The following is a 21,302-nucleotide window of genomic DNA, read 5'->3' on the forward strand; positions in this document are numbered from 1 at the left end:
TGTCTCTCCTTTTTGCTCCTAGTCTGACCCTTTGGCTTATCTGATGGTCCCCTATTACCCTAGGGCAAGTCTGGGTGCTGTTCAGGCCAGCACACCTTTGTCCGCAGAAGTAAGTAGTGCAACAGTGGGCTCTGGCATCTAATTCAGAAGCTTATGAACCTTTCTCTCTTTACAAATGCTGTATTTCTTGAAAATTTCCACTTTCAACAAAGGCCTTATGAGGAACATGTATTTCTTAAGTACCCAATTTGCTTATTCCCTGAATATTGTACTGTGTCTTGTATATATAATATAGTGGAACATAGTTTATTTGCACTGTATCCTTTTCTGTTCCTTTTTTTCTGTTCATTGGCTATTTTTTCTGTAGTTGTAGGTAATTTGTCTGTTCTAATTTCAGTATTTATACTTTGTGTCACTTTGTATGCCTTTTCATATTTCATATTTTTATGAAGCAATAGTATTTGTTTACATCAGTATACTACCATTTATTCAGCATATAAGTAGTTTCTACCACTCTAAAATAAAAGAATTATAAATATTTCCAAACAGAAGTCTTTTACGCATATTCGTTGTTATTGTTTAGTTGTTTTAGTCATGTCTGACTGTGACCACATTTGGGGTGTTTTTGGGCAAAGATACTGGAGTGCTTTGCTATTTCCTTCTCCAGCTCATTTTACAGATAAGGAAACTGAGGCAAATAGGGTCAAGTGACTTGCTCAGAAATGTACCCCATTAGTAAGTGTATCTGAGGCTAGATTTGAACTTTGGAAGAGTTCAGGAATCTTCCTGACTGCAAGCCCTGTGCTCTCTCCACTGTGCCACCTAGCTGTCCCCTTGTACATATAGGTCTATATATATTCATTTTTAATAATATCCTTGCGGTGTAGTCCTTGGAGTCAAACACAAATCAAAAAGCATTATTGGTTTTTAAAACTAGCTGTATTGCCATCTCTCTCCCCTCCAAATCTCACATCAATTCATACTCTTACCAACAATGTAATAGAGTACTTTTTTCCTCTTAGCCCCTGTACCTGTTGAATATAATTGTTTTTAGGGTTTGGGGGCCAATTTGCGTGGTGTTGGGTAATGCCTTAAAGTTTTATTAATATGAATTTTCCATTTGTTAGAGTTTGAATTGCATTTCAATTAATTAAGTTTGTCTATTTTCCTTTGAAAATTACTTTCTTTGTCTATTTTAACCATTTTTCCATTGGGGAATGATTATTATTCTTTTGGTTCTGGATGTCAGATTTTTATCAGGTATATTTATCACGGGTATTTATTCCAATTTTTTTCCCTAACCTGTTCTTTTTTTAAACATTACTTTTTGGGGGCAGCTAGGTGGCACAGTGGGAAGAGCACTGGTCCTGGATTCAGGAGGACCTGAGTTCAAATGTGGCCTCAGACACTTGACCCTTACAAGCTGTGTGACCCTGGGCAAGTCACTTAACTCCAGTTGCCTCACTAAAAAAGCAAACAAAAGAAAGCATTGCTTTTTATTTTAGAAAACCCCTTTTTTGAGTAGTCATAGTCATCCATGTTCTCTTACAGCTTCTTCCATTTTATAACTTTTTTTCTACCATAGAGAACAAGTCTTCCTTTCTTTCCATCTTTTCATGACTTTAAAACATTGAGTTATTTGGATTGAAGTACATAGTCTGAAGTAGAATTCCTGCCTTTCCACTATTTATTGTTTTCCATTCCTCCTCTCTCATAACATCAGTTTAAATTTGATCTTCTGGTCCTAAGTAGTTATCATTGAAATAATGACTAAATGGAACATCTATCAAGGGGCTTTGGGTGGTTTACTTTCTTGGAAAAACAGGAAAGTGTTAAACTCTTCAATTTTACATCTAGAACTGAATCTGGCCTCTTACCAGTCACTGTGGAGAAATCATCATGGTTTTTGAGAGGGGCTTCTTTATGGGGAATTCAGCCCCCGATATGCTTAGAAGGTCCAGGAGCAGACTGCATTGACCATTTTTTGATTTTTTCTTTGTTGTTACACTGTAGGAAGCTTTAAAGGTCATGAAGGGTGCTGCACATGGCCTTCATACTTTGCATAAAGCTAACATCATCCATGGATCGCTGCATCATAACAACATATTTGTTTTGAACCGAGAACGAGGAATTGTGGGAGATTTTGACTTCACCAAATCTGTGGTAAAAAGCCTAGTGTCGGGGTTGGTTGTTTGAATTCCTTGAATGTGAGTACTCTGTTATCGGGGGTAGTCCTGATCTCCAGTGTACATTTAAAACACGGGCTTATGGACGTTGGGCTAAGGTATGTGGGTAGAATGGAGGGTTAAGGAGTGTTTGTAGACAGATCTTTCCATCACTAGTACTAGTTTTTATGCAGCCTTGATGTCACTCAGTCATGCAGCATTTATTCAGGGCCTGCTACATGTTGGACACTGTACTAGGCTCTAGGGGTACAAACACAGAGAAAGAAACAAGACCTTACAGTCGAATATGTTTGCACAGTCTCACCATAATCAAGACATGTTTATGGAAACATTCGTCATGGGTAGTGCCGTGAGATTTCCTAGCACCGTGGAAGCTAAGGACATGATGAACCAAGTCAGTTTTTCAGGTGATGCTTGTGTGTAAAGCACTTTGCTGATTGTCTGGAATACCAAGCAAGAAATCAGCCCATTCCTGTCCTCCAGTAACTTAGAGCTTCTTGGAGGGATGCAGTAACACAGACATCAGTAGGATGCAGTGTAGGGGGTAAAGAGGGCAAGGGAAAGATCCAGCCAAGGCTACTTGAATTTTAGGAAGACCAGTGGAGTGTTAGTCCCTTGGCTTGTCTCAGGAAAGCTTCACAGAGTGGTATACACTCTAGGCCTGGGGCATGGCTTGTAGGAATGCACAGAAGTAGAAGATTGGCATTGACTGGTAGTAGGTGCCTTGAGGGTTGCCATTCATAATAGGTACAGAGTTAATGAAGATGATTTTTTAGTTGGAGAAATTTATGGGCTCCCTTGGCTGTCTGCTTAGCAGGGCAAACCATCTGTAGAAATACAGCTAAGGCCAATCAGCCGAAAGGGTGGACTTCCTGCCATTGTCCTTCCCTGGTGCTGTTAGTGTTTTGTTGAAGGGTTCATTTGCAAAAAGTAGAAGGAAAAATATTCCCTGTTGTGCATCATGGATTATAATGGTAGCTAGTTTTCATGTGGTCACCCTCAAATCATAAAGTAATGTTTGTTATCTGTACAAAGCTGGAGAGAGATTTTTATATTGTGTTCCACAAAATGAACAGACAAATGAAAATCTCTCTCTGTCTTTTTGGTCAAATGCCAGATTATGCAAAAAATGGACATAAACCAGATTTGCTCAGATATTCAATTTAGCAAGTTAATATTTCAAAAAAACCAAGGGTATCTCAAAAATTGAGTTACGAGTTTAAAATAAAAATATATAGGTCATAGGTTAGGCTAGCTACTGACAACAAAAGCTTGATATTTTTTTAAAAAATGTACTCTAATGACAGAACCATCATAAAAACCTTTTGCTTATGGACCCTTCCCCAGGGATGCCTGAAGTGATCTCGAGCACTTGTCCCATTGTCTGCTTACAGACATCTCATGGACATTTCAGTGCATGTCCCCAGGGGGCAGACTGGGCAGGGAGGGAAGGCCAGGCTGGCCATACAGGAAAATGAGAAAAGTTCTGGTCAGAGTGAGTGATTTTGGTTAGGAAGGGGGTGTGGGGGGGAATCTGTGTGTTTCTGTGATGATGTTATCCACATTTCCCATTTTTTCTAATATTTGAGTTGTCTTTATGATACCTCATTTATAGAGTGCTTTAGGGTTTGCAAAGCGTTTTTCCTTTCAATACCACGAGGTAGGCGACGCAGGTCCTGCTGTTTACATTTTGCATGAGGAAATCAGGATAGTCATAGAGCTGCCCAATGACTTGGATCCAGTGTTTCCCAGAATGACAGAACTGCAGAGTTGGACAGGGCCTTGGCCTCCAATCATTCCAACTCCCACTTAGAGCAACCAGACGAGTGCTCACGTGGCCTTTGCGTGAAGCCTTCTGAGGAGAGGGAACTCCTCATCTCTTCTCTGGACGGCCAAGATCTGGAGCAGCTCGACCTGTTAGCAAGTCTTCCTGACACTGCGCCTCAGCTGTCCTCTTTGCCACTTCTTCCCTTTCTCCTAGTTCTGCTCATCCCTGAGCATGCTCCCCCCTCCCCACGGTCTTTTTTTTCCTCCAGGCTAAACAGTCCCATTTTCTTTAATTGACCCTAATATTTCACCTTTGGACCCTCCCCAGCTGGTCAATATCCTAATAAATCATGCTTCCTCGAACTGAATCCATCCAGCACTCCAGATGAGGCTTGATGAGGGCAGGAGACTGTGGGCTTAGTACTTCCCTACTTCTGGAAGCTGTGCCCTTCTCAAATCCTGTCTCCTGACTCCAAATCCTGGAGTCATCTATACTTCCATTTTCAGTGCTGTGTACATAGTAAGCACTCAGGAAATAACTTTAAATGATCAAGTGTTTAGCTTAATTGAAGTTAACTTGACAGAGTGGAGGGTATGTTCTACTTTCATTTTGGTTCACATTGAAAACCTCAGATTTTTTTTGGATTGAATAGAATTTTATTTTCCAAAATATATGTAAAAACAAATTTTAACATTTTTTAAAACTTTGTGTTCCAACTTCTCTTCCTCTCTCCCTCCCTTCCCATCCCCCACCCACAAGAACTCAAGCAATTGGAAATAAGTTATACATGAGTAGTCATGGAAAACATTCCCACATTAGCTAGGTTGTGAGAGAAAACAGTCAAAAAACCAAAAACTTAATTCAGATTAAGGAATTGTCAAAGAGGAAAAAAAATTAAAAAATGTGTTTCCATCTGTTTTCAGATACTATCAGTTCTTTCTTTGTAGATGGGTTGCAATTTTCCTAAGTCCTTCAGGGTTATGTTGGATCATTGCCTTGCTGAAAATAACCACACGCTTCCCAGCAGATCATCTTACACTGTTGCTGTTATTTTGTGTACAGTACATTTCACTCTGCTTCAGTTCATGTAGGTCTTTCCGGGGAAAACCTCAGATTTTTGAAAGAAAAATTTCTTTCTTTGCTCTAGTGTTGCCCCAAAGACTAGGAATCTTTTATCTCCAGAGGCTGCAAGTGATTTCTAACAGTTGTTAATAGAATGTGCTCTGGTTCATGGGAGGTTGAAAGAAGGGCCCTCAATGTAGGTGTAGTGTTATGATATAGTACATACTAAACAATGACCAAATAAACTGCAGAGTCAGACTGGTCTGAGCTATGTTTGTTATTTTACCAAGATGTCGTTCTCTTTTCCAAGTATGCATGATAGTGAGCTAATAGGTTTTGTACTTCATTCATTAATCAAGTGAGGAAACGTGGCACATGGTCACAAGCCTCATAGCACTGCATAAATGCTGCCTTCTATTATGAGGAGTAATTGGAGGAATTTGATCTATTAAAAAAGAGCTCCTCTAGATCATGTCAGCTTATTCCTTCCATAATGTTGTTTCCATTTGATTTCCATAGATCACAGTGCAAGACTTCAATCTTTGTTCAAATGATTAAAAATTTCAAAATCAGATTAATGATTTGTATTAAAAACAAGAGATGCCTTTAGTAGAAGTGGAGCTTGGGATGGTGTCCGTATTTATTACTAAGTGCCTAATGTGTGCCAGGTGCTGGGATGGTATCATAGAGAGAGTATAACCTTGGCCTTCTGATTCAGGTCCTGGCCTTGACACAAGTGATGTTATTTTGCAAAGTGACACATTCATCATTGTCTTTAGCAGAACAACTCCCATGTCCAACTGCCATTTATTTCAGTGTTGTTAGAGATTAAGATGAGAAGTGACTTTGTTTAGGATACACAAGCTCTCCTTGACCTGGGAGGGCCTGTTGGCCTGCTTGTTTTTGGTTTGTACTTGTCATTTCATCATGGTAAGGGAACTCCCATCTTCCCTCCTTTCCTTCGGGAATGCTGATAGCACCTGGTCTCTGGACTCTTTCTTGGGAGGGCATTGCTGGGGCCCTGAGATGTGGAGTCACTTGGCAAGGGCCATCACAGCTAGTATGTGACCGAGTGAGGATTTGACTTTTGACTCCAGGGGTCGTTCTACCCCTTAATAAATGATGCCTCTCTGAAGTTTGTTAGAAAATAAAATTTCTGCCTAAATGTTTTGAGTCAAAAAGTAGTGTTAACAATGAATGTATATCTGAAACTTATTGGTGAGTTCTTAATTTTGTGGGACTGGTTTAAAGATTAAGTAATCAAAAGGGATTTTAAGGGCATAAAATTAAAATATAGTAATTTTTGAGTATAAAAAGACGGAATGTAGATGAGTGGAAAATAGTGAGTAAAAAGCAACTTTCAACTTTATGCTGCTTTAAAAATGTGTGCCTTGTCTTCTGTGCAGAGCCAGCGTGCCACTATGAATTCCGTGGTAATTGGTGGCTTGAACCTAATGTCGCCGGAATTGAAACTGGGGCAGCCAGCTTCTCCATCTTCAGACTTGTATGCTTATGGCTGTCTTTTGTTGTGGGTATGTTGTTTCTTATTGAAATCTTGAATGATGACAGTTTTTTCTGTATGTGAAGATTTAGCAGTGACCAAGAAGGTGTGCTTTATTTGAAAAGCCAGTTTTTCTTCCAAGCTTGTTCTGCTGTAAACTCCCTTCTCCAGGTAGAAAACCCTGGGGTTTCTGCTGGAAAATGAGTTTTTCATAAGTGACCCTGTTTTGGGTTTCCTTGTCCCCTGCCCCATCTCTTCCTGTTTTCCCATTGTCTGCCTCACCCCTGCACACAGTGTCACTTGACCCTTCACTTCACAGAGAAGTCTTTATACATAAGGTATTGCCCTGGTTGTGTTCTGCCTGTGATCAGAATCAAGGACGGTCTGGCCAAGTTCCTCATTCCCCACGGAGCCATTGGTGTGGCCCTTCTGCCAGGGCCTTGGCGATTTAGCTCCCCGGGCTAACCTTCGGTTCTCCTTGTCAAATGGGAGGCACGCAAAAGCAATTCTCGCCTTTTACATCTTTCAAAGGCAGTCACACCTGGGGCTGGGGGGCATGTTGGTTCGGGTGCTTCTTTTAAACCATTTTCAGCAGGGTGTGGAGTGGCCTTCCTGCTTGAAGCAGTAATAACGCTCTTGGGAGAATGTCCCTTATGACTCCCTCCCCAATCTGAACAGGAGGCGCATGTCACGGTGTGCCTGAGAGCTGTGCTCGGATGACCAGAGATATCCTTCAGGCAGCTCTAGAGAGACAGCCTCCACTTTGTGCCCAACAGTGGGGTGCTCACCCAGAGGATGCCCCAAACCACTGACACTTGAGGAACAGGCTGAAGGCTGCTGTCTGTTTTTATGGTTCCTTTAGTGTCAGGGAAGGTGGTTGTTGAGATGGTCTTCAGATTTTCTCCTTGTGAAGTTGAACGTGAAACCTTTTTTGTCCATCCTGGCGCTCTTCAGTGTTTTCTTTTTTTGAGGTAATAATGAAATTGAGTTTCAATGTGGAATCTTCAGAAGTGAATTATAAATCACATACATTATAGCACTGCAGTAAAAATATCCTTTATTGATTTATTTTTGCTTAGATTTCCTTCTATTTCCCTCGTGAGTGATGACAAATAATTTTGTTAAAAACAAAGAATAAGAGAAAAAAATTAGCAAAACTGATCAATACCTTGGAAAAGTCTTGATGTGACGTTCCACATTGCAGTTCTGAAGTATCATACATGTATGAGGGAGGAACCAGAAATGGTCAGATCAAGACCAGTCTTTTTATTATTTAAATATAGGTACTCTGGATTTTATATGTAGTTCAGCATGAAGGATAAAAAGGTGATTTTTCATTCTGGAAGCATGACATGGTGTAGACTGAGGATTGGAAATGGCCTTAGATTCTCCTCTTAGTTGTTTGTGCCACTTCCTTAAGAATTCTGTCAGTTCAGCTAACGTTTTCTCATTTGATGGGAAGATGGCCCAAGCAGTCTGTGTTATGTGAATGCTGACATTAACCTGGGGTCTCTTAGAGGACGAGGCATGTCCTCATGATGTCCTCTCTGCAGAGGATATCTGTTACCCCAAGTGGGGCCATTCTTTAGCACCCTGATCTGGGGGTGGGGTTTGGTCCTTCATTTAAAAAGTGCTTGTTAGAGACGGTATTCTGAAAGCTGATTCAGCTTTCTTTCTTTGAGTCTCTTGGTCTGATTAATGTGTACATCATGGAGTTTTCCCTCGGGTCCACGTTCTAATCAGTGTCTGAGTCTGAGAGATGGCGGTACTTGTTTATCAATTTAGTTCTTTTTCTCTTGGCTTCTGCCCCTCGGCTTATTGCTACTTTTCCCCCAAAAGGAGGAATTGGTTTCCGTGATTTGATGAAGTGCAATAGGAATGTCCCAGAGAGGCTGTTCTTAGTTGGTATTCCTTGGGTTTGGAGAGTTCATTGAACTGGTGCTTCCAGAAGAAGAGATTAGAAAATGCCACTTGCTCTGGGTAACATTCACTTTGTTAGGGAATGTGATGCCATAGCCTCACCACTTTTCCTTTTGATATCCTTAAATGAAAAAGACGTGGGTCCTTTAAAAAGGACATTGCTGCGGACACACCAGCAGCGAGAGGCTCACCCAAGTTACGGCTCCCAGAAGAGCCTCCTCCATTCCCTGCAGACGGAGCACTCTACTTACAAGGTCTAGTTCTTGTTTTCCATTTGTCTAGAAAGTGTCACACCAGAACCCTATCAATTAAACCCAAACCTTCTCAATTTAGGTGCTGGAATGTATTTCTCATTGCTACCATTTCTTTGAATGCATTTCAGAAATTTGAATTCTGGCATTTTATACTTTTATACCTTTTCTGCCACAGTTCGGTCTCTAGAGAAGAAAGGAAATAAAGACTGAATAATGTGAGCCATTATTTAATTTTAAGTCCAGGACATTGTGTTAATGATTTTGAAAGAAATATTTATTCACTTGAGGATCTGTGATATTTATCAGTATGGGTCCTCCCTACATTGATAAGGACTGTAACTTACTCACAGCTTACTAAAAGACTGTCTTTGAGGTGTCCCTACAGGGAACTCCTAAGAGCTGAGCTTTTCCAAAGTCCTGCAACTGGTCCAGGCACAGCCTGTTATCATCACAGCCTTTCTGGCTTCATGAAACATTTCCAGGCTTACACTTAAATGGTAGACATCCCACTGTCACCTGCAGGCCATGATGAAGCATGGGCATAGGAACATTGAAGGAGGAGTATCTTAAACACTAAGGAGATGCAGGGAAGCTTCCAAGTTGGAAGTAGGATACCACACTTTAAAAATTGGTACTAAAAAACAGAGGTGCAGATTTAGTTCACCTTAGGACATGATGCTATTTTTCATCATTGTGAATGACTTAAATTTATTGATGTACCATGGCAGCTCTTCCCATTTGCCTTGTATATAGACAAATAAAATTGACTACTACTGCTGTAAGAGTGGAAGCAAAATCAATTATCTTTACCACCTCTTTAGCCAACTCTAACTGTGATACCCCATCATGGTGTGGAGTTACCCCGTGTCATCCAAAGGCTGTTTGAGTAGAGTACAGACTATGGCAGGTTCTGCCAGGATGTAAAGGCTTTGAGTTGGTTCCTGGGAGCAGATTTTGTCTTATGCTCATCAGCAATAGACTGGGCTTTTGGTGGTTAATTCCTTAGCCGTGGCAGCCTATGAAACAGTGAAGAATCCCAGATGTTCCTCATTCCTGGGTGGCACCTTTTCCTCCCCATATCTTGGGATTTCAGGGACTTAGAGAAGGTTCCCCACCTCATATATCCCTTGGCTTATGACCAGCCCATCTTCCCTTTCACTCATATATGTGCTATGACAGCCTTTACCCCAGTTCTTCAAAGTTCCATATTTATTATTTATTGAACTTTCTCATGCCCACCTTATACTTTTTGCATTGGTTTCTTTTCCTTTAAATTGGATATTTTCTGTTTCTTATATCCCTATAGGACACCACAGATCCTCGCCCACCCCCCTGCTCCCACCCCACCTTGAGAGGTAAAAGTTCTTGCTTGCAGGGTGCTCACAGTCTCATAGACATGGAGCAGAGTCCTTATGTCTTTCAGAGTTGGTTCTTTGCAGTATTATTGGATAGGTTATTATTTAGTTTCTGCTCTCTGTATTCTACATCAGTTCATGTATCTTTTTACAAGTTTCAAATCATCCTTTTTGAAATTTCTTACAGTACAATAACATCCCATTGCTTTTACATACCATGATTTATTCAGACATTCCCCAATTGATGAGCACTCCCTTAGTTTCTAGTTTTTTGTGAATGGGGATCCCTTTTCCCTTTTTTCCAGGCACAGGGATGGAGTCACTTTGGGGCCAGAAAGCTTTCCAGAAGGGCTACACTAGTTCCTGCACCACTAACAGTGGTGGGTGTGTCTGTTTGCTTACAGCCTTCCTCTGCCCTCATTGTTTGTCATCTTCCTTTATTGTTCTCTTTAACAATCTGAGGGATGGGGGATAGAACCTCAGAATTGTTTAAATGTGTATTTCTTGAATTATTAAGGATTCAGAGCACCTTTTTATAGGATTGTCAACATATTGGTTTTTTTTTTCATTTAAAAATTCTCTTTATATCCTTTGGCCATTTATTATTTGGGAAATGGACTCCTGTTCATAACAGTTTGTATCAATTCCTTATGTAAGTTGAGTATTATTAGGCTTTCATCAGAGAAACTTGCAAAGATTTTTTTTGGGGGAGACCAAAAGATTTAAAGTGCTTTTTATGTAGCTTTAGGATACAGCTACATTTTTTGAGAACAGTACATATTCATCTCTATATCTTTATTGGGCTAATAAAATGTTGGTAGTCCATAGATATATTGGATAAAAGGTCTATAATGGTGGGAAGAAGTCATATTGAGAGAATTAAATGGGGATTATCCAGAGTTGTCATTAACAGTTTTGTTGAAATAATGGGGTGAAATGCTTATGCCAATTAGTGAAACCAACTTGGTAAAAGTAATCCTTTTTAGCACAAATCTGACTGGGGGGAGAAAGGGTTGGATTAAAAAATATCTCTTCTTTATTGTGAACTTGTGGTGCAGCTGTACTTGAAGTGAATTTTGTTCTCTCAACACATGGAAGCAAAGGTGATTAAAGCTTATTCCTGCCTTAAAGGATTTTTACTTCCTAAAGTTATAATGAATTTTTATTTATCTTACAGCTTTGTGTGCAGAATCAAGAATTTGAAATAAATGAGGATGGACTTCCTGAAGTAGATGGACTACACCTGGTATGTAAACTTCTTGTATTTGACTTAGATTAATTTTATACCAGTGCTCATCTTTAAAATGTTAAATATTTGACCAGAAAATATCTATCATTTTTTTTTTGTAGGCAATGGGGGTTAAGTGACTTGCCCAGGGTCACACAGCTAGTAAGTGTCAAGTGTCTGAGGCCGGATTTGAACTCAGGTCCTCCTGAATTCAGGGCCGGTGCTTTAACCACTGCACCATCTAGCTGCCCCCAAGATCTTTTTTAAGCTTTCAAATACTTCTCTAAATTTGGAAAGGGAGATGACTTTTTTATTTGTTATGTAAGACTGATCATTTTGGGTTTTTGCTGCTTTTAAATTCTGTATGCCTTGAATTAATCATCCAAAAAGGGGAAGTCTTTCTGAGAATCTTAGGTAGCAAATGGTTCTTAATGATGTAGGCTTTCTCTCACCACTCTTTAAGGAAACATGTTACATATTTTGTTTTTCCTATTGGTTATACATACTTGAAGAAAATGCTCTGTTATAATAACATTCAAATATCATTAAATTTGTATGTAAGTCGAACTTGGGTATCATCAGTTCTGCATTTTCCTTTTTCATTCACAGGCAGAAGTTCTATTTTCAGTATGTTGATCTATAGTCAAATATTATTTGGTGAGTTTGTAGGTAGTAAAGTTCCTGAAAGGTTTTGTGTTCGATCCTTGCAAAGCAATGACCTTTATTGTTGTGTATATGATTATGTAAACTTTTCATTTTCTCTCTAGTGTATAAGCTGACACTAGAGTTGTTTAGTTTGTGATTATTGTATTACTGTAAGGGATTTGCTCACTGACTCTCAGATGAGAAGCCATTATAAGATGAGAAGCCATTCCCCGATAGATAAATGATCAAAGGCTATGAACAAAACAGTTCTCCAAAAAAATGCAACGGTTCACAACCCTAGGAAAGAATGCTTCAAATAAGGGAAACGCAAATCAAAATCTCTCTGGTGCTTTACTTCATACCCAGGGAAGTGGCAGTGATGACCCTGGCAGTTTGGTGATGTGATTTTTACTGAGAATTGTATTATTCCAAGTTGAATGTTGAATGAGCCCTTGATGATCTTTAGGGGATTTAGATTGAATTAGAGAAAGGACATGGTAGCTTCGTAGCTGCTTAATAGGAGGGGCAAAATCTTGCTTTCTCCACATCAACTCTCTTATCTCCTGGTTTTGGCTCTTGACCCTATTAGATATATATGTTCAGTTAACAGGAGCAGTAAATTTTGCTTGAATAGGTGAGTTGAAATTAGTAGAACAAAAATATGGAAACATTGTCCATATTGGGGAGGAGAAAAATCATAGTCAAGAGAGGAGTGACTTAATGGGATGATGATACAGAGCTACTAGATATTGTTCTCTTGTATTTGTAGGTTTCAACAAATAATACACTACCCTCTGTGTATGCTAGGATTGCTTCTCATTTTCTTGGCAAGGGAGGAATGGAATTAATATGACTTGAAACTAGGGAAGATTGAAGTTGAGAGATTTAATTTGTGGTTGGAAATAGATCTAATTTAATAAGACTGAACCCTGGCAATGCAAACTTAACATCTTTTGGGGAATTCAAATTTGGAAGTTAAAAATTTATTAATACTTCCCTTGATTCTGAATTTTTTACCAATGAATTTGTATTGTTATCTGTTGTTTATTTTCTATCACCTATGTTTTACAGTGTCTCCCTCCCTTCTTCTTCTTCTTCCAGAAAATCATCCCTTATAAATAGAAAGGATGAAAAAAGAGGGGAAAAAAGGTGTTTGGCAAAACTAATCAGCACATGGGAAAAGTCTGATATTTGCAGTGTTCTATCTCACTAGTCTTCCTCCCATATTTGCAAAAAAGGGGAAGGGAGAAATAAATGTCTTTTTATATCTTTTCTTTAGGATCTAGCTTGGTCATTATAATTTTTAAATTTGTTTTTTAAAATAATATTTTATTTTTTACCAATTACATGTAAAATATTAAAAAATTTTGAATTTTAAATTCTACCCCCGCCATGGTAAGCAATCTAATATTCTGGTCAAATATGTCCGGTTATCTAAAACATATTACCAGATTAGTTATTTTGTAGAAGAAAACTGAAACCCCCCCCCAAAAAAAAACGTAGAAAAAGTGAAAAATAGTAAGCTTTGGTCTGTATTCAGTGGGTCATTATTATTTAACAGCATTTATTTTTAGTTTCTTTGTTCTTTCCATTTCTTTCCAATTACATGTTCTAGTCCTATAAAGTATTTTCCAGCTTCTGCTCACTTTACTTTGTATTAGTTCTTTTTTGGGGGGGGGTGGGGGCAATGAGGGTTAAGTGACTTGCCCAGGGTCACACAGCTAGTGAGTGTCAAGTGTCTGAGGCTGGATTTGAACTCAGGTCCTCCTGAATCCAGGGCCGGTGCTCTATCCACTGCGCCACCTAGCTGCCCCCTACTTTGTATTAATTCTTAAAAATCTTATAATGCTTCTCTGTATTCATCACATTCATTCTTTCTTATACTATGGGAATATTATATTGCATTTATACACCAAGTTTGTTTAGCCAGTCCTCAATGTATGAGGATCTCTTTTGTTTCAGGTCACATCCATGCTTATTGTGGCTTATTGTATATGATATTTATCTAAACCAAATGTCTGCCAAACTGATTTCTAGTTTTCTCACCAAAATTCTTCCAATTAAGTACTTCTTTCTTAGGGACTTTTGTGTGTGTATTTATCATGCTTTAGGTTGCTGAGTTTAATTACTTCCAATTCTTTGTCTATTCTGGTTTCCTACTTTTCTATTTTTTCACCAGTTCCAAATTGCTCTGATGGTTTCTATTTGAGGTTCATACCTCCTCCCCATTCCTACTTTTCAAATTATTTTCACTGAGATTCTAGGTTTTATTGTTCTTACACACTTTCCTAATATTTTGTCTAGTTTTATAAAGTATGTTCTTAGTTTGTTGTTTACTATGGCAGTAATCCTATAAAGTCATTTAGGTAGTATTTAATTTTGACCATACTGGCCTGTCCCATTTATGAGCTATGAAGATCTCTCTAGTTATTTAAATTCTCATTTCTTAAGCATCATTTTATAATTGTATCTGTAAAGCTACAGGAAAAGTAGATAAAAAACCAATGTTTAATTAAGAACTTTATTTCATTATTAAACTTGTTTTTCAACCTTCCGTCCAGTTCTCCAGCTTGAGAATCATTTACTACATGTGTAGAGGTACAAAGATTCTAAGTTTTGGAATAGGTCTTGGCACAAAGAAAATATTTGATAGGCATTGGAAGAGTTCTACTACATTTTTTGTGTGTGTTTGTTTTTTGTTTTTGCGGGGCAATGGGGGTTAAGTGACTTGCCCAGGGTCACACTGCTAGTAAGTGTTAAGTGTCTGAGGCTGGATTTGAACTCAGGTTCTCCTGAATCCAGGGCCAGCGCTTTAACCACTGCGCCATCTAGCTGCCCTGAGTTCTACTACATTTTAAACAAATCCTTTTGATTCTGTGTGTGCAACATGAATTTTAGCATCTGTCTCTTCTTTGTTCTTATCATCTTCATTCCCACACAGATCCATGTCCCTCTATCTGTGTTAATGACTTCAGTAACTGACCTCATTTTCTGCATTCACTCAACTCCTTGAATATTTAGCTCTGATCCACTTCAACCACCTATTCTGGGCATAGCATAGACCTTACCATTACTAAAACTGCTCTGCTCCTTATTATTTTTTTTAAAAAAATTGTAAAATGGTGCCTAAGAGATTCCTTGATAGATGAAAATACAGAGGTGAGTTTATTCCATGTCAGAGTAAGGCATAGCATGGAGGTTCTTCTGTTCTCCCTTGTGGAAGATGTGCTGACTGCATCAAGCTCAGGCTTTCCAGAGAGGGGTGGATACAATACCACACAAGACAGATTGGCATCACAGTTGACCCAGGCAAAGCGAGAGTCAGAAATTGTCTGTTGTAGTTGGATGGACAGACTTAGAAGGTGGATAATGAGATGGGCCTTGCATTGAAGAGGAGGAAGAGAATAGACTGGATGACATTTGGCAAAGTGCATGGGATTATCTTGAGAAACTCCCAAAATAGGAAGAGAAAAATGGTGAATGTCTGACTTGAACTGAGAGACATTGATAAGGGAATGTCTGAATGCTGGACTGTCTCGCTTCTTGGAGGATTGGCCACTGTTTGTTTGAAGGAGGAAAAAAGTGTGTGTGTGTGTGTGTGTGTGTGTGAGAGAGAGAGAGAGAGAGAGAGAGTGTGAGGGGATGAGAGGAGGACCTGGTCAGAAATTTTGTTTTATTCAGGTCATTCAGCAGTGAATCTTTATCCCTTTTAAAATGTCCGTCTTTATTTTGGGCCGTGAACATACTTGATGGATGTGTCTGTGGCTTTAGTATAAATAATACCTCGAGTTCTGTGTTTCATGAAAATATTTAGGGGGAAAGTAGGTTATCACTCAATGTCACTGAGTAAAGTGTTTCAGGGCTCTTTGCTTTGAGTCGGCCCTCCTTTATTTATTACTCTGTTTTGTTTCAGGATGATGATGTCAAGACCCTGCTATCCAGTTTAATCTACTGTAGAAATTCAATGACCGCTGAGCAGGTCTTGAATGCTGAGTGTTTCTTACTGCCGAAGATAACATTATTTGCATACCCAGAAAAAGATTCTGAATATGAAGAGAAGGGAGCACTTGAGCAGGAGAATGTGGATATGTATGATGAAAAGGCCAGAAACAGTGAAGACAACTTTGACCAGTAAAACAGTTTTTCCTTTTGCTTCTCAGAGTTTACTTTTTTCATTTGTTTAGTTTGAATTAAAGGAACTAAAAAGTTAACAGTTACACCTATGTAATTCTGGAAGGATCCATAACAAGTTGTCCTATTTTTCATGTATATGAATATAAAAATAAAAGATGTTTGAATAAACAGAACACTGTTTTGTATGATTTGGAAATTTTCCTGAATTTGGAATTATTAGAGACATTTTCCATTCTATTACCACTTTGGGGAATTGAGTCATCAAATTAGGAACTTGCTGCCATTGAAAAGAGGTTGTATTTCTTTTTTATTATCTATATATATTTAAAATTTTGACAAAGTTGTTACAAAAGAGCATTGTTTTTTAGATTTAAATTAATTTCTTTTTGTATTTGTCTTTTTAAATTTTTGGGGGGGTGGGGCAGTGAGGGTTAAGTGACTTGCCCAGGGTCACACACTTAGTGTCAAGTGTCTGAGGCTGGATTTGAACTCAGGTCCTCCTGAATCCAGTGCCGGTGCTTTATCCACTGTGCAACCTAGCTGCCCCCAATATTCATTTTAAAAATAAATTTTGCGTTCCAAATTCTCTCCCTCTCTCCCCTCACCCCAAGATGGTAAGCAGTTTGATATGGGTTATACATGTTCAATCATGTAAAATGTATTTCCATGTTAGTCACGTTGTAAAAAACCAACCCAGACCCCCCCAAATCCCCAAAACCACCACAAAAAAATAAAGTGAAAAATAATATGTTTTGTTCTGCATTCAGGCTCTACTCCATCAGTTCTTTCTCTAGAAGTGGGTAGCAGTTTTCACCATAAGTCCTTTGGAATTGTCTTGGATCATTGCTAAGTCATTCACAGTTGATTATCATACACCATATTGCTTTTAGTTTGAATAATGTTCCCCTTCACTCTGCATCAGTTCACATACATCTTTCCAGGTTTTTCTGAATTCATCCTGCTTGTCATTTCTTGTAACACAATCGTTTTCCATTGCAATCACATACCATAACATATTCAGCTGTTCCTAGTTGGTGGACATCCAAAAGGGTAACCCTACCCTTATCAAAGCTTTAATTTTTTCCCATGTATTATGCTTTTCTTTTGTGTCATGACGAATGATAAGGCAACATGGTGCTTTTATCATCAAATTTTAGAGCATTACTATAGGGGCTAAGCAAAGGGGTACTATGCCCCCATTTCCTGGTCCATATAAAGGCATGTTGCTCAATCCCACTGTGTCTAGTCTCCCATAAAGGGGGCTGCTTATTATACTCTTCTGCTCATTAAGTGTGTCTTGGATCCCCCAAAGAGAAAAAGACCTGTTTGTACAGAAATATTTATAGCAGCTCTTTTTGTGGCTAAACAAGCTGCGGTAGGTGATGGTGATGGAATATTATTGTGCCATAAGAAATGACAAGCAGGAAGATTTCAGATAGGCCTGGAAAGACTTGTATGAGCTGATGTATGGTGAGCATAACCAAGCAATGTTGTTTGATGAAGAACTGTGAATGACTCAACTATTCTCAGCAATACAATGATCCAAGATACTACCCACCTCCAAAGAAAGAACTGATACTGATCAAACACAAACTGAAGCATGCTGTTTTTCATTTTCTTTTATTTTTAAAATGCATTTTCTTATACAAAATGACTAATATGGTAATGTTTTAGATAATTGCACATGCTTACCAAATTGGGGGGGGGAGAAGAGGGAGGGAAGAAGGGATAAAATTTGGAACTAAAAATTATAAATAAAAATGTTTATAATCAAAAAAAGAAAAAAGAAAACAGACCAAAACAAGAAAAACAAAGTTTTTAGAAAGTTTTTTAAAAAGTGTCTTGGGGTTTATGTCTAGGGCCTTTCTCAAAACAGGAAATAAAAAGGTACTTAATGTACACTAGGAATCAAGTTTGAGACAAGTCATTTATTCCTATTCAAGAAATACTAACCCTAAAACCCTCACAGGTATGCAGTAAGAAAACAGGATTCAGTCAAATTACAAGGAATAATTAAACCTCAGCAGCAGCAGCCAAAGGGACAATGGCTCATTTGTGCATTCACTGAGTCACTAGCTCTTTGAGCTCCAGGCTGTCAGTAATGGGAGGGGGCTCCTCCTTGACTCACTCAAACAGAGTCCTTCATGGATGAGTCACACGTGGCAGGAAGCAACCCCCAAATCTCCACATAGTTGTCTTGACGCAGAAATAGCCAATATGCTTCACGGTGGCATGTGTAGCCCTTGACACTCATCAAAGCACTTAATCAGTGCCTGTTCTTTGCTAGGCCTCAGGACGAAAATACAGAAGTGAAACATTCACTTTTTTTTAAAAAGTTTATATGGCTAGATCCCGATTGGTGCAAATAATGACTCCTTGTTTATTCCACTTTTTACTATTCAAAGTTCTCTAAACTAGGATAAGTAGTGCCAGCACAATGGGAATGCTCAGTCGTTTCAGTTGTTTCTGCCGAGTCCTACCCTTCATGACTTCACTTGGGGTTTTCTTGGCAAAGATCCTGGAGGGTTTCACCATTTCCTTCTCCAGCACATTTTACAGATGAGGAGCTAAGGCAGAAAGGGTTTAGTGACTTGTTCAGGGTCACACACCAGACTTGAACTCAGAAAGATGAGAATTCCTGACTCTACCCTGGCACTCGCCGCCCTTTGAAGGGAGAGAGGCTTCTAAAGGTGGAAGTGAGGAGGGAGAGTATGGTAGACATTCAAAGTAGCCTTTGCAAAGACAAGAAAGAGGGACATAGAATGTGCTGTACAGAGAACATCCATGGGCTGGTTTGGATACGAAGCAGGAGAGGATTGTACTAAGTCGGGGCTTTCGATGTCAGAGGAGCTACAGGACCTTCTTGAGCAGGGGAATAACATGATTAGATCTGTGCTCTAGATAGCTTTGGAAGATACGTGGAGAATGGATTATAAAAGTGACAGACTAGATGTAAGGACATTATTTAGGAGGCTATTGGAGATGTCTAAGCAAGAGGTGACGAAGGTCTAGATGAGGGTGATTGTGTCTGAGGTGGAAGATGATGGAGGATGAGAGTTGAGAGGTGATTGACAAAATCTGGCGATTGATTGAACATGGGAAGATGTGTGGATGGAGGATTCAAAATGATTTCTAGATTGAAATCCTTAGTGACCGAGAAGACTGGTATCCTTGACACAGATAGGAAAGTTATAGAGAAAGCTCTGTTTGGTTTTGGGCAGGTTGAATTTGAGATGCCTTTGCAGCACCAGGTGGGCATATCCAGCAGACAGTGAGTCATCTGCATAGATAAGACAGTCGAGTCCATTGGACCTGATATTACCAACGAGAAAGTCTGGAGGAAGAGAAGAACAGAGCTTAGGACAAAGCCTGGGCAGGAGGGGAGGGGGACCCATACAAAAGAAGTGGGACGGGATGATCTTGCAAAGGAGAAGGAGAAGGGTTAGGGAGAAAGAGGATCACTGCAGATGAGGGTCATCACATTTCAAGGAAGGGAGTATCCAGTCATTATTCAACAGGCATTTATCGAGGGACTTCAATGTGCAGAAGTGAAATCATCGCTGCCCTCAGGGAGCTTGTACTCTAACGGAAAAGCAGTTCTGCACACAAACGTGTGCCAGGTAAGACGAGATAGTGGGTGTCTTCTGAGCTTGAACTGCAGGAAAACCAGAGGTTCTAAGGTTCAGGCGAGAAGGGGAAGGATTCCAAGCATGGGAGATAGCCAGCCTGGGCAAAGTAAGAGGACAGATTGTCACATGGGAAGGATGTTCCTTTCCTTTCCCTACCTTTCTTCTCCCTCTCCCTCACCCTTCCGTGTCTTTCTGCCTCTGTCTCTTTCTGTCCCTTCCATGTTCCCTCCTTGTCTGTTGTAAATAGTGCCCGATTTCTACCATTACCAGTGTTCTGTGGGAAGGGAAATTGGATTTCTTGCTAGAACTAAAGTGGGAGCACTAAATATTTCCTCCTTGAAAAACTTCTTTAGACCAGATAGCCAACTAAGGTTATGTAGCAAAAATAGAGTCTCCATAACTGCTCAGAAGTATTGTGCAGATTACTCTTTTGACATCTATTTGCTTTTCCTTAAATGCTCTGATTCGTTTTTATCTGTTAATAGCTCCATTTATGACTGCCAATTAGTAACTGCAAATTGCCCTAGCTGGGTTGGATGCAAGCATAATTTAGATATTATCATCTTGCCTGAGTCATGGGCAGCATCTGTCTTAGTGATTCATCGACTGATGATTCATCGAAATTTGGGCTTCATTGCTTTTCATCCTTTCTAGGCAAATTCTGGACCCACCTCGCCGTCCATCTGTAATCCCTGGCAGATCAAAAAGCATTTATTAAGTGCTTACTATTGCCAGACTCTGTGTTAAGTGCTGAGGAGCCCCAGAAAGCCAAAGGACAATGCCTGCCCTCAAGGAGCTCACAGTCGAATGGGGGAGACAAGGTGTGCAAACAACTGTGGACAAGAGATACACAAGATAAATGAGAGCTAACCAACAGAAGGGAGGCCCTGGCATCATTGAGGGGGGCAGGAAAAGCTTTTTTTGCAAAATTCGAGCTTTTCCTGGGACTTAAAGGAAGTCAAAGTGAGGGATTATTTTTCTTTCTTTCTTTCTTTTTTGGTATACTGTTAGCTTTCTTCTTTATTGAACAGAGAACAAAGAGAGGTTGGAAAAAAGGGCCTTTACTTTTTATGATCAGCCTGTAGCAATGATAAAGACATAAAAGATACATCCATCCCATGAATCTTCCCTTGATCAGCCAATGAAATGGTCATACAAAATCCAGCTATGTAGGAAAACTTTAACAGAGATGACCAAAGCGCTTTTATATTCACTCATTCTCAGCTTCACTACTATCCTAATATCAACATTTACTTCTTACTTTACTTTCATTTACTTCCTAATTTGTCTTTGCCTTTCATTTTTCTCCCTTCAGATTGCTTCAGCTTTGCTACTCACACTTCCTTAATACCCTTACATGTTTCTAGCTCTCTGATTGGAGGTCAGAGCTCCAAACTCCTTTCATAGCCTTCCGTTATAGAAGGTTCAAAATTCCAACCTTCAAAGTGAGGAAATCTTAAAGTTCTAGTCTTCATCTACTATAAATTTCTGTGATTTAGAGTATGCATTCTTTTTTTAAAAATTTAATTTAATTTTTTTTGCAGGGCAATGAGGGTTAAGTGACTTGCCCAGGGTCACACAGCTAGTGTCAAGTGTCTGAGGCCGGATTTGAACTCAGGT

The 21,302-nt window shown here is 39.4% G+C and overlaps 1 protein-coding gene across 1 annotated transcript in view; it reads left to right on the plus strand.

The window, feature by feature from the left end:
• The window catches only part of STK31 (serine/threonine kinase 31), a 67,093-nt gene extending 50,937 nt beyond the window's left edge, over positions 1 to 16,156 (plus strand). The window contains exons 20-24 of the mRNA XM_043964918.1: positions 23 to 109; positions 2,014 to 2,163; positions 6,423 to 6,548; positions 11,224 to 11,292; positions 15,833 to 16,156. Of these exons, the coding sequence (XP_043820853.1) occupies positions 23 to 109; positions 2,014 to 2,163; positions 6,423 to 6,548; positions 11,224 to 11,292; positions 15,833 to 16,054 (654 nt within the window). The 3' untranslated portion in view covers positions 16,055 to 16,156. The remainder of the gene's footprint in view (positions 1 to 22; positions 110 to 2,013; positions 2,164 to 6,422; positions 6,549 to 11,223; positions 11,293 to 15,832) is intronic.
• The last annotated feature ends 5,146 nt before the right edge of the window (positions 16,157 to 21,302 follow it).

This window comes from Dromiciops gliroides, chromosome 5 (genome assembly GCF_019393635.1).
Source record: "Dromiciops gliroides isolate mDroGli1 chromosome 5, mDroGli1.pri, whole genome shotgun sequence".
Lineage (NCBI taxonomy): Eukaryota > Metazoa > Chordata > Mammalia > Microbiotheria > Microbiotheriidae > Dromiciops > Dromiciops gliroides.